This window comes from Neodiprion fabricii, chromosome 3 (assembly GCF_021155785.1).
Source record: "Neodiprion fabricii isolate iyNeoFabr1 chromosome 3, iyNeoFabr1.1, whole genome shotgun sequence".
NCBI lineage: Eukaryota > Metazoa > Arthropoda > Insecta > Hymenoptera > Diprionidae > Neodiprion > Neodiprion fabricii.
The window spans coordinates 21,368,759-21,382,349 of NC_060241.1; the positions used below are offsets into that span (position 1 = coordinate 21,368,759).

Genomic DNA, 13,591 nt, shown 5'->3' on the forward strand with positions numbered 1-13,591 from the left:
TTTGAAAATTGGCAAAATCGTGATAATATCCAAAATCTATTTCACATTCTAGTCACTCACCGATGCATCCCGCTGCTATGTCATTTGGATTAAAAGTCCAGCCTTCTTCACAAATACAATAGGCTTCATGTCTATCTGCCTTACAGAACGCATGCTCTCCGCATGTAACTTCATCACAGGGTGCTAGTTGACACAATGAATTAGATTAATACAGTATTACTCGATGGAATAAAAAATTTGTAAGGGTTTTAGCCGGATTTCATGATGATTCTTACGAAACTTCGTCATCAATTTGTATAATTGTTTTACGATTCGATCACATATTAAATAATTTTAATATCACATAAAATACAGTATTGGTAAAATACGTTCTTTACCATTAATTATCTATCAAGTGATCTGAATTCCACCAATTATTTGATTTTTTTTTTTAGATCTTCGCTATCAATTTTTCATTCTACATTTTTGACAATGAGTTTTAGAACATACCTAGCGAAATAATGAAACTCACCTTTGCATGGAATATGTGGTGGACTTCCAACGAAGCCTGTCTCACAATCACAATGGTAACTGCCTTTAACATTTGTGCATACTGCAGCAGGTCCGCAAGGATTTGCTGTGCATTCATCCACATCTATACATTTGGCACCGACCGCCTTAAATCCATCTTTGCAGAGACATTGTTCTTCGATACATTCAGCATTATTAACACAGTCAAAGTTCGATTTACACGCAATTGCCACATCGGTCTATTAAAATCAAAGACATGAGTGTATACATATAATTTTAGCTCTGTTTGTCATTTGAAAAACAAAAATCATGTATGCATACCTGATCGCAAGCAATTGCTGGGCTGGGATTAGCACTATATCCGGGTGGACAAATGCAGTTGTATCCCGGATTTGAATTTTTACAAATAGCGTTTCTACCACATGGTTTTTCATATGCCGTACACTCGTTTATATCTGTGTGGATTAAAAAACGGTTAATTGTTAGACTAATGATTATTTAGCTATAATTGAAGATATATTAATAATGTATAGAACTGTTAGTGAATTTCTGCTAACCGCTGCAGCCTTTAAATGGATCTCCAGTGTAATCTGCTTTGCAACTGCAGACAAAACTTCCCACTGTATCGGTACATTCTGTATTTTCTCCGCACGGATTATTTTCACACTCATTAACATCTGTTAATAGTTAATACAAATTGGTTAGTAGATGCGATTTAGAAATTCAGCATTTATGACGTTTGATTAAAAGCAGAACTAACTTTCACACAATGTGAGACCTTGACCGATAAAGCCTTGAGGACATATGCATTTAAACGATCCGGGTACATTAATGCACTTGGCATTAGTAGCGCAAATATTACTCTGGGCACATTCATTGGAGTCGACGCATCCGTGAGTCAAATCTTCTTGATATCCAGCTAAGCATTGGCACTTGTAACTGCCTTCGGTGTTTAAGCATTTGGAATTCGGTCCGCACAGACCGGTATCCTCACACTCATTAATGTCTGTTAGCAGTTAGTTAAACCAATTAATTATCACATTATTTATTTTGGCACATTTACTCTTTTTTAGATAAAATTATTTTTGAATTAATAAATTAGTCTTTAAAACTGAGAAACTTTACTAAATAACTTCTGAAAACTAGTTTTCGTTTATTATTGAAAAAAATTTCATAGATTTTCAATCAATGGATCAAAATTTTCTTATCAAAGATGACGTGAAATTGTTTACTGATTTTTCAATGGGGATACTATCATGATGATTAATTAGGTGCAGAGTGCAACACAGGTATAGCAAACATGAAAGCGGTTGCCCAGTGATTTACATTACTTTAGTGTACAACAGATCAGTTTTCTAGCTTGAATTTTCTATACTTCACTTTTGCCATAACTTATAGTCCTTAACAGAAGAAAACCTTTTGCTGAATTGACATAAAATCAGGATATATCGAAAGAATACTCATAAAGTAAAGAAATTTGCAATAACCTGTGTTACTTAACGTCACATAAATGTTTCAAAGAATCGTGAAGACAAAAGAAAATGTGCAACACTTACCGTAACAGCCTGATGAAGGATCACCATCCATCCCTTCGGGGCAAGAGCAACGGAAGCTTCCATCCAAGTTTGTACAAAGAGCGGAGCGACCGCAAGGGGTTCGAGCACATTCATCAATATCTTGACAACCATCTTCGGGATTGCCTTCGAAACCCTCAGGACATTCGCATTTATGACTTCCTGGTAAATTAACGCATAAAGCTCCTTGGTGGCAAGCATCTCCATCTTCACATTCGTTTACATCGATACACTGTAAATAACATGTGAATCCATATTTAAAAAAGTACAATAAGGTTCGTCAACCCAATGATTTGGGTGAAGCAAAGAGATGAGATAAAATTCTGCGCAGCAATAAGAAATTCTTATTGACATCAACACTTTTGCACTAGAACTTACATTGTCGTATGGATCTCCAGTGTAACCTTGCTTGCAAGAACAAGTGTAATTTCCGGGAATATTTTGACAAATAGCATCCTCTGCACACGCACCAGGAATGGTACATTCGTCCAAATCCTCACAGTGTTCTTCCCCATCACCGATATAACCAGGTTTACATTTACAAAGGAAATTCGAAGGAAGGTTACAGCATTCAGCATTCTCTACACACCGTGCTGCCAGGACTGGATCATCGCATTCATTAATGTCTGAAATGATTTTAATTCCGTGAATTGTTGGATTAATTTAAAGAAGAATGGGATAATAAAACGCATATTGTTTTTTACAAAATACTTTTCAGTAGACTAAACCGTGAAAGGTAACGTACCTTCGCATTGAAATCCGTCACCCCGATACCCAGGAAAGCAGGAGCATTGAAAACTGCCAAGAGTATTGGTACAGTGAGCAAAAATATCACACGGCCGATATTTGCATTCATTTTCATCTGCAATAAGACAGATTTATACTTTCTGATTAGAACATCATAGTTACAGATCACGAAATTAAGAAGTAGATAACTGTTATTATGCACAGAGTGAATTTTACAATAATCATTGGCGTGAATAGACAATGAAGCTGACAACGCTGATTCTCGGTAATAAATCAGCACCACTCTATACTCACGTCAATAATGCTAAGCAAAGTTTCAATGTCTTAAGGCATTGATTTTATATCGACAGTACTGCCTACCTGAAACCTGACAGTTACAACCTCCGAAGCCATCATTACAATGACATACAGAGTCGAGGCAGACTCCATTTTCACATTTTGTTCCATCTTCTTTGGTACAGTCATCTACAACAGTATTGGTAACATTTTATACAGGGATAAGACTGGTTGCGATGAAAGTTCTAAAAAACTGTATGTGTATTTTGGAGTTAGCACATAATACAAAGAAATCATTTGTTACTGTACGAGATTATTTGTATTACAATATACGCACCGGTACATTTGAGTTTACTGTGCTGCTCATCAGTGCCTTGATAACAGTCTGTATGACCATCGCAAAGCCTTGACAGCTCTAATAGTTGTAAGACATCTGTTGACTCGTTGACTTGGCAACCAAAATAACCGTCCTCTAAATTTAAAAAGAATACTTCTCTTCTAGCACCTGGTCTCCCTCTATTTAATGATTCAGCCTGTTTGAGAAAATTAATCAATTACTGTTTAGGTAAACAACTATAAAGAGAGTTCAGGCCAAAGATATGTCGGCGTCGATTGTGCGTATCCTAGCTGATTGTACAACAAGGAATTAGTTTTTAACTTTTGTTGATACAAGATTAATTTTTTGATGATTCCTAAATTTTTTTTTTTTTGCCAAGTCAAGACTATTTAATACTTTTCAATAATAAATAAGTATTAACCAATAAGAATACCATTTACTGTCAGGGAATAACGTTTTTTCCAACACAAGCTTGGAAAGATAGATTATCGAAGCGTATGGATCGTGCGTAAAGTGCTCAATTTCCGAACACTTTGGTAAAACAACGTTGGCGCATGCATACAATAGAAATGGTATACATATTACATATTGACATGGTGTGTTACATTTATTGTTACCCATTCATAATACTTACTGGACATGAGCTTAATATTATCCATACCACCAACGGCAAAAGATGTTTCATCTTTGCTGTAAAAATAAAAAGATTCAAATAAATCAAACTAATTACGTGATTCAATTATTATCGGTGTCGAGTGTAATGTATAATGTAGAGTTTTCGCGTGTTTAGTAAATAAATATTTACTGTATCCAACACGAGTGCTTTTACGGTTTGAAATTTAATTAACACTGTACTAAGCATTTTAAGGATATAAATTTATAATTTTTAGCACTTATTTTTATTATCATTCGCTTTAAAATTAAGATTCGATCCACCTTGTCCTCTTGTGACCGCACTTTTCTATGCCGTACCATTTCTGGAGAATGGTCGAACCGTTTTGTGTCCTCAGCCGTGAGGCGCTGCGTACCATGAAAATGTAGATTCGTCATACCGAAGAGATGATCCCGAAAAAGAGTAAGCGTGACAATGGCGCATAATTCATCATTTTCGCACTGGCACTAATAAGATTCCATTCTAGATTTCACTAGTTTTAATGAGAATGTCTAAAAAAGTACACATGTACTACCCACAATAGAAAATTCTGGTAATATGGATATCGTTACATAAGGGTTTTACATATGGTTGGAATCACAAGAAAATGGTGTACAAGTAACGATTTAGTATGATTACAGTAGCCAATGCTCAACTTTCTGCTTATTGCAACATAAAACCTATTTGTTTAATTGAACATTTTTCAGTTGACTAATGTATTAAAAAAAACTTATTATAGCTACAATAGTTACAAGAATAATCGATAAGAATAGTGACGCATGTTATGTATCATGATTACAGCTGCAAAGCGTACATTCATTTTGTACCCAGAACAACATTTTTCAGTTCTGGTAAAAATGAAAACTATTTAATACGACTGTACAGTAACCACACTAAAAATTTATTTCACTGCGTATTCGCTATTCCGTGAATGCATATGCACACGTAACTCGCGAAATCGAAAAACTTGGCAGAAAATGACTATACGGGTGAAACCCAACCGCGAACTATTTTCAAGCTACCCGGCTCAACGATAATATTGAATTAAACAAAATGAACCTGATCACTGATGTTTAACGAACCTAGCATTGAACATTCGCCTAATTAAGAATTAAATAATAAGAAAGAAAGTCTACATTTGTGGATAAAGTAACAAGAAGAATTACGTTAATAACAGAGTCGATCACTCAAATAATAAGTAATAAGTAACCTCAATAATAAACATTCGATCTGATGTTTTAACCATCTAACCACTTCCATTGTCAGTGTGTGACAATTTGATTGTGGAATAGAAACCTTAGCAATATATGTTAAATTTACTGCCAACAACAATTATGCAACGAAGGTGTGCAATAAAACGAGAGCTTATGAACCAATGTTACCTACAGGGTACGTAAAATACGCAAGTAGGTGAATTCTTTGAAATCCAACTCCCGAATACAACAATGAACTTAAAACAAAAAATACTCATTTCTGTATCGGTAACAGGATAAATTTTAACATATTTTTTAAGATTTATCTTTCTTTTCTACCTACTATAGTAAAAGTAAAAAATAAAATTATGTACCAAAAACATATCATACGCTGGACAAAAAGAAAATACATCAAATTTCAAAAATACTAAAAGATTGACCGATTCATAACGGATTCAAGAAAGAATTTGAATCAAGACTTCCATCAGCTTATGGGCGGATTTTTCGTAAAAGCACTGGAATGGATGAGATTTTTACATCCTATGAAAAGATAGCGTGCTGGAGGAACAAGCCGCTAAAATACTTTTTTTTATCAAGCTGACATCGTTAAATATCTTATTTTATATCCCATTGTAACGATATTGACTATCCAAATCCTTATCCACTGCTGATCAACAAATGTCCATATTGAATTAATTGCCGAGAAAGTAGCCTTCTGAATAAAATGAGTCATCCTAGACTGAAATTGAACGAATTTACCAGATTTTATAGATACACAATTTACCGTTATCTCGTAATAAAATTAATAAAAAGTATTAACTTTCGGTCGTCACGTCAGAGTGTTTTTCATCGTAACCAAATTTACCTATTTATTATTACCTATCTAATGGAAGATATCATCAAAGTACTTCGGTGTTGAAAAAAAAAACACATAGTGAATACGCTCATCGTTATAAAATGCAACGTAGAATAAAAAATCGGAGGCTTTCTTATTATTATTGTACCCAGTAACGCACTAGCAAATAAAGACAGAGAAATGCACATTTGAAAAATTATGACGTGCAAAAAGACATCCAGAGAGAAAAGAGCGCATTAATTACGAACGGCTTGGGGAACAAATTACTGAATATTGGGAACCGTTCAAAATAAAACGTAACAAATTTAATCGTGCAACAAGACTCAGGATAATATGCAGCCACTTGACCGAAGCATGATGAAGGATAAAAAAAAACCGCTAGATTCTTTTTCAAAAACCAGCAGATCTTCGACTTTGAAACACAAACTGCACAGCACGGAAAAACGGAAGGAAGAAAGAGATAAAAACTCACAAGCATTTTTATACACAGTTATGAAGCACAAGTAAGCGTAAAAAGAGAAGAATAGACACAAACAAAACAGAAGGTTCTGAAGTTATGAATAAACTCGATGTCGTGAAAATTTCATTGAAACGATGTCTGTGATTGACCTAAAAAGGCGAAATTGTGGATCATTTTAGATCGATTACATTGGTCCATTATTTTTATGCATGTCATCCATGTAACATGTAATCGGTACTAATGAAATATTGATATATAATGATTTCGTTTAGAAACCAATTCCCGACAAATCGCACCTGGGAGAAATTTTTTTCGTAGATCTTCATTTCATCACAGAAACATTGTATAAAATAAGACTGACCGGTTATAATGAATAAATTTATACCCGATTGAAAAACATATCAATCTTATATTTAAAATTCAATTTAGACTATCTCTGGATTATCCATGTAAAAAATTAAGCACTGAGGTAATCTTTTCGTAAAGTCATCAATAACCGAACATTCCTGACCTAAATTTGCGGGTTTTCATTTTTTATCACATTAAGAAACGCTTCGTTCATTATATTATTATCATTTTCTCAACTCTGATTTTGTTATTTTTATGATTTACTGATTTTTTACTCTACTCTACGCCGGATAAATCCTTGGGTATAAATACATTGATCACTACACGTCAAGAGATGATACTATGCCGAATGCAATTTGTGTATACACTAACCTAAGATGAATTATACGACCGAAAAAGAATCCACCTACAGTAACACGACAATGACATCGCGATACGAATACGACATTATGTCAAGTAAATTAACACTGCACAATCTATGATTCCTAATGATCGGTAACGGAGTAATTTGTGTGCATTATTTGCGACTTCTTACCTCCGCCGGTAGATACCTCTTTCTTTCACTCTTTCCTCAACGTTAATATCACGCTTGTATATTTCGTGCGTATAGGTACGAAGTAGCACACGTGTAGATATGGCATCTGATTAAATAAACGGGAATAAAAATTGGGAGAAGAAACAAGATATAATGTCACGTACCTACAAACGCAGTGTCGTAGTACCCATTTCCATTGTCACCTAGTCTGTGTCACAAGTTGTGCAGAAAATGTATACCTCAAACTCGATCATTTCGAGCCGAAGTAAAACCAAAAGAAGTACATAATTGTGGTTATCTATACAGCCCTTAGCTATTTTTATTTTTTACTGTGAGCAAAAGATGTAGTTTCTGGTACAAAATGAAAGTCAGTTTCGTACCCCTAACCGTAACCGCAAAAAAATCTAATACGTGTTACCATTCTTTTTCATTTATGGTCACGCGTACTACGCTATCTTGTAACTATTGTGATAATTTGATGTTAGTGCAACAATGAATTGATGTTAAGACGCTATTTAAATGACAAATGTCGTATCGATAAGCTTGTAATTAGACTGAATATGTAGTTACTTGTAACACGTATTTTCTTGTAATTCTATTTTGACTGTTGATGTAGCGATACCTACACTGAGAGAAATTTTTAGTTCCGTTTACCGCTCAGTCCTCAACAATCTTCATTTTTTACCACAATCGAAAAATATACTTCCAGGTACAAAATGGAAATTAGTTTTGCAGCCGTTACCGGAAAGTCTAGGATCCGTTACTATTCTTTCTCGTTACGATCACTGTTACTATATTTTCTTGCAACTGTTGCGAAAATTTAATGCTTGTGCAACAATAAATTGACGGTAAAGCCTTATTTAATTAAAAAAGTAGAGTAAATCTCAGAAACTGATTTTGCGTTACAATTACCAAAAAAAGGATCGGCGATAGCGCAAAATGGTTACGCGTACCTCGTTTTTCGTAATTCCAACAATATTCAAACATTTTTTTTTAACACGATACCTGTTTTACTGAATTATTCTAGTTATTGTAACAAATGAAATTTTTTCTCAGTGCATTTTACAGGAACTTTTCAGTAGCTATAAGACATGAAATTTCCTTCAGTGTAATACGACAGCATCGAGGGATGAATGTCATGATACTAAATGAAAGCTAATGGATATCCGAAGTTAACGCCTACCACGTTTTCAACAAACGTAACTACTTGAATAACCGTAGAGGTGACGTCAGAAACACGTGCGTACAGTCATGGCACAGCTATGTAATCAAACTTAGGTCATTCCCTATACTGTACATTGTTGCGTATACAGGGCATCACACAAGCCATCGAGTAGCAATTGTTGCTCGTCACCGATTTCGTAAGTTTCGTTCGAAACATGAAATCCAGGCAAGCAAAAGTCGCGTTTAACGTACTAAAATAAACCGCAAGCTCGCGAGTGCTTTTCTTTGAAGTAAACTACTTGAGTAGGGTACAAATTATTCAATCTGTGTACAAGCGCAAAGGAGCAAACAAACGAATGGAATGACGAATAGAGAAGATCTGCGTATAATGTGGATTTTGGGACCGTGTCGGAAATATATACATATACGTTATACTCCCCCACCCCCACCCCCCCCCTTCCCAGCCGATAGTTATTATGGTTCAAGGATGACGAGGTGAGAGAAATTTCTGACCCAGTACGCAGAATCTTTATTTGGCTATGACATGTGTATACGCCGTATAAATACGCTTGCAATTAACATACAACGAGAACACACGACAGCCTTGCGTCATTATTTTTAGGCGATTCTTTAGTTTTCGAACTATCGACACACTTTACAAATTTCTTGAAAAATCATTTCGTTTTGATGGGAAAAGTGTTTTCTTCGCGAGATAAAACGTTCAGTCGGTCCAAATGCGACACACGAACAAACTTGAGGAAAAAAAAAAAAGAAAAGAAAAACAACTTGAGAACTTCGAAACTGGGATTAGATTAATCGTATAACACGAATAGGCCTCAATTAAACGGTTTTCATTTAATAGGTTAATCGAAAATTCGATTAACCAATAATACCAGTTAATCAGCCCTGTCGATCGTTAGTTTCTTCGATTAATCGATTATTCGTCCTTCGCAATTGATCGTTTTTTTTTTAATTTTCTATCTTTTTATTCATCGATCGATCAAACGGCCCCTCTTCGATTGTTCGCTTTTTCGAACAGCAGATTGATCGCGCAGTCCCAATGGATGAAAAAAAAAAAAAAAAACCTCTGGAAACTTCTTCGACGACTCGGTAAAGCAGTCAAAACCCGGATGGAACTCTTCGCGGGAGCGGCTCCGAAGGTTTTCGGGTAAATTGTTTCTTTTTTTTTCTTCTTTTTTCAAACAAAGTTAATGGGCACGACCGAGTATGTCTTCGATTAAGGCGAAATCGCACGTCACGTCGCCCACCGCGATTCATCGTTTATGGAAGGTTGCGCGTTAATATAACCGGTATTTGGCTAGCCTACGTGAAAGTGTGGTTTATACATGAGTGTGTGTGTGTTCGCGTATGTACGCATGCACGCACGTATACTGTATACGTATCGTTTCGGTCCCGTCTTTGACTCGACTCGCCTTGTTCTCGCCTAGGGCGCCCGGCCAGCCAGCTTCGCGTTCGCTGCGGAATCCCACCTCCTTGCTAGTTGCGTTGCTGACGTGGCGATCCGAGCTAGCGGAACCGCAGCTTTATGCAAATAACAGCTCATCCGTCCCTGGGCGGTGCTCGAAGCGAACCTTCCCAATGCCGCAAAGAGGGAATGGACGAAGGTACTCTTATGCAATTCGACGGGGTTTCGTACATTGCAGAATAGAATTTGGGAAATCAAATCTAGGAACAGTTGCGAGGCGAATGCCGTTCTGGATAAAACCGCGTGAGGAAGATTGGTTTACCGAAAACCGACACTTTTTTATTCATTTTTTCACACGATTGTCGTCCGTTTGAGTAGGATTTGTGGATTTATTAGATTCGTAAGCTAACGAAATTACTTTGAGGTATAAAAATAGCAAACACTGGAATTATAAATAAAAACTAAGATGTCGATTTGGCCTGTACGATCAATCGATTCGTCGTAGACTTCGATTAATGTATATATTTTTTTTTTTAATTCGTCGATTGGTGGAAAAAAAATTAATCGAAATCGCCAATAATCGATTAATCGAAATGACTGATTAATCGATTTATTGAGAACAAAATTAATGAAAGGGCCGGTTAATTTCAATTGATTTAAGTCTACGATTAATTGATTGATCGAACGGCCCTAAATTGATGACGCTTAAAAACGAGCTCTTGTTGAATGAAATTAAACGAAACTACTAGATTTTTTACCGTTTTAAAGCGATGTGAAATGAGCTGTCGATATCTGTTAGCTTTTGTTTAGAATTTCAGTATTTGCGATTTTAGTATTTTTAAATAGATCTTCGCAGTTCACGAATACGATAATTTGATAAATACTCGATACGTGACTATTTTGTGATGAAATGAATAAAAAAATATCATGATTCACGGCCAACTGCGCTATCCTCGGACGAGTATAAAGATGTTATTATTATCACAGATTTACAAACCAAGACACATCTGAAAGTATAATGAAAGGAAAGGGAAACCATGGCATGCGGTGTAGAAAAAATCCTCAAGAAATAACTAAAGGAATTTACGGAATCCCGAATTTACAGTAAACATGTTATATGCTTGGTGATGCTGTGAGTCCACACTGAGAAAAAAAAGTTATTCAACCAAACAGCCAAGTTATTTGACTTCCAGTTTATTTGATTCGTACGATTTCTCACTCATTGTCAGACCAACCACTTTTTTGTTGAAGTAAAAATACTGATGTATTGATTTAAATGCTGCATGCTTTCAAGTTAAATGTATTTCAAACAAATATACATTTATTTCATAGAATTAAACTAGAACTTTCGGAACGACAACTTCACTTGAATCAACTAACCGGTTCAAAAGTGCTGAGAGATTGATTGGAAACAATAATTCCACGCTTGTTGAAATATTAATGTTATTACCAGATAGTATATTTGAGTGATCGTAATGTTTGTCCGACGTGATCGATGATACCTTCAAATCAGTGTAGTTTTACTAAATCCGAATTTTATGTATGAAAAGAGAAAATAATGTTCGCCTAGCGTTACCCAAAATTGTATTCGCCAAACATATTCCGACGTAGCACTTACAATGATACGTCCGTTCTTATTTTAGGGCACGATAATGATGAGAAGCAGAATATTTGTCATACATGTCCCGAGGAGATGTCCCGAAAACATTTCGGTAAAAATAATTTGTCGAACAATTATCGTATAGCCTATTACAAGATGCAACATGTAACGGGATCCCGTACAAATAACAAACTCAAGACTATACCATGTATATTGCTTATCTATGTATAATTCTCATTTTTTTTTGAATTTTCGGATTTTCACTATTTTCTGGCTAATAAAAATGACTTTCAGACAATTCGGCGATTTCAAAAATAGTCAACAATGGCAAAAAGGAGAAGTGAAACTTGAAGTTCGACAATTGACATGCTATCTCACTGTATCTGCACAATGTCCTACATTATTACGCTCCTGCCTTTTGTTTCGTTTTCATACCAACGTAACAAAGCCATTGAAATGAAATGTTTCCCAATCGACGAGGAGAGAAAAAAAAACACATCGTAATCAATAAACCAATCAACTTCCAGAAAAGTTGTATGGATAAGTCAAGGATGCAGAGACAACGCCTTCGCCGTCTGAATCAAGAGTTAGGAAGATGTTGTTCGAAACAACATCGCTACTGTGACATGGAAATGAGTCTGAACGAACTCCAATGACACAAACACAGATACCAACACTCCGAGGAAAGGATTTACAATTAGAAAGTTCAAAATCATCAAACTCTGATGATTTTAATCCGATTCTCTCACGATTCCGGACTCATTTCGCCGAGTGACCAGGTCCTTACGAATTGTGCTAAAATCAACCGAGATATCTTAAATTACAGAATAATTACCTACCCTAATCTGTTTTTGTCGAATATAGACCGGGGATAAATATTTATTGAATTTTTGTTCAAGCTGTTCTGGAGATCTCTATGATGTACAAAATGAGTGACAAAACGATAGAATCTGATCAAAAACTCGACAGCTTAATCACGTTGAACGTTCTAATCACAGAACCTTTCCTAAAATTGTTGAAATCTCAGCTTGTGTTGTTCGAATTTACTTTATTGGGTCATTTTCATCGCATCGCAGGAAAGTTGCTTCATTCGCGTTCACCGTCACTGGTGGAACCAGCATTGGTGATGACGATTTAAACGGTTGTCCCTTCGCATTTCCTAAATTTCGCTATACACGGCCCATTCATCCTCGACTCTTTGCTAAAACCCTTTTTCAACTACGCGACAGGAACGCAATCCGATGACGAGAGTTTCGTAAGATCGCCGCATAAGACGTGAAAGTAAAAAAGTTATCGGACCACGAGTGAATTGTGTCAAAAAACAGCGGCCCTGAAACCCGCGTGATTTGTTTATTCTTTAAACATTCCACGCCTTCCGTGCTTGCGGAAATTCCATTATACCCGCGGCTCAAGTCTTCCGTTTACCGATCCATGCAGAATGTTCGCTTTTAAGCGATTTACGACCGGCCGATTCAACATTAGCATCGCGTAGTTCAAGCGGGTTTCGTGCGGCAAGTCCGACTCTCATCGGATCTGTATTCACCTCGTGATCTATGGACGTACGCATCATCAGTTTTCTACGCACGCACAACCGTCCGTATGCGCTGCAGCGGGCACGACACGAAGGGAAAAGAATAAGAAGAGAGTGAAAGAGGAGGAACGTCGAAACCGTCGAAACCGTCGAAACGTACATCCTCAGAGCGTATGTCCATGTACTCGTATGCCGCAGATGTTATTCCTACGGACTGACTGAGGCAACATCCGGCATGAATCAACAAAGTAAAACGGCTTAAGAGAGTCGCGCCGAACAACCTTAATGCACGCCTACTCCAGAGCCCAATTTATTGTTCGGTGAAAGTCGAAGCTGTCTCAATTCGGCGGCGTGGGCTGATCGCGAGATTTGCGGTGCTGAA

The 13,591-nt window shown here is 36.4% G+C and overlaps 1 protein-coding gene across 3 annotated transcripts in view; it reads right to left on the reverse strand.

Annotated features, from left to right (window-relative positions):
* Nucleotides 1-13,591, reverse strand: part of LOC124178732 — a 132,964-nt gene that overhangs the window by 104,362 nt on the left and 15,011 nt on the right. For all 3 annotated transcript variants that reach the window (XM_046562302.1, XM_046562301.1, XM_046562303.1), the window contains exons 2-12: nucleotides 4,079-4,134; nucleotides 3,445-3,640; nucleotides 3,192-3,296; nucleotides 2,830-2,946; nucleotides 2,463-2,710; nucleotides 2,067-2,316; nucleotides 1,271-1,516; nucleotides 1,068-1,187; nucleotides 832-965; nucleotides 512-749; nucleotides 61-183 (exon numbers count right to left, since the gene is read on the reverse strand). In XM_046562302.1, coding sequence (XP_046418258.1) covers nucleotides 61-183; nucleotides 512-749; nucleotides 832-965; nucleotides 1,068-1,187; nucleotides 1,271-1,516; nucleotides 2,067-2,316; nucleotides 2,463-2,710; nucleotides 2,830-2,946; nucleotides 3,192-3,296; nucleotides 3,445-3,640; nucleotides 4,079-4,134 — 1,833 coding nt within the window. The remainder of the gene's footprint in view (nucleotides 1-60; nucleotides 184-511; nucleotides 750-831; nucleotides 966-1,067; nucleotides 1,188-1,270; nucleotides 1,517-2,066; nucleotides 2,317-2,462; nucleotides 2,711-2,829; nucleotides 2,947-3,191; nucleotides 3,297-3,444; nucleotides 3,641-4,078; nucleotides 4,135-13,591) is intronic.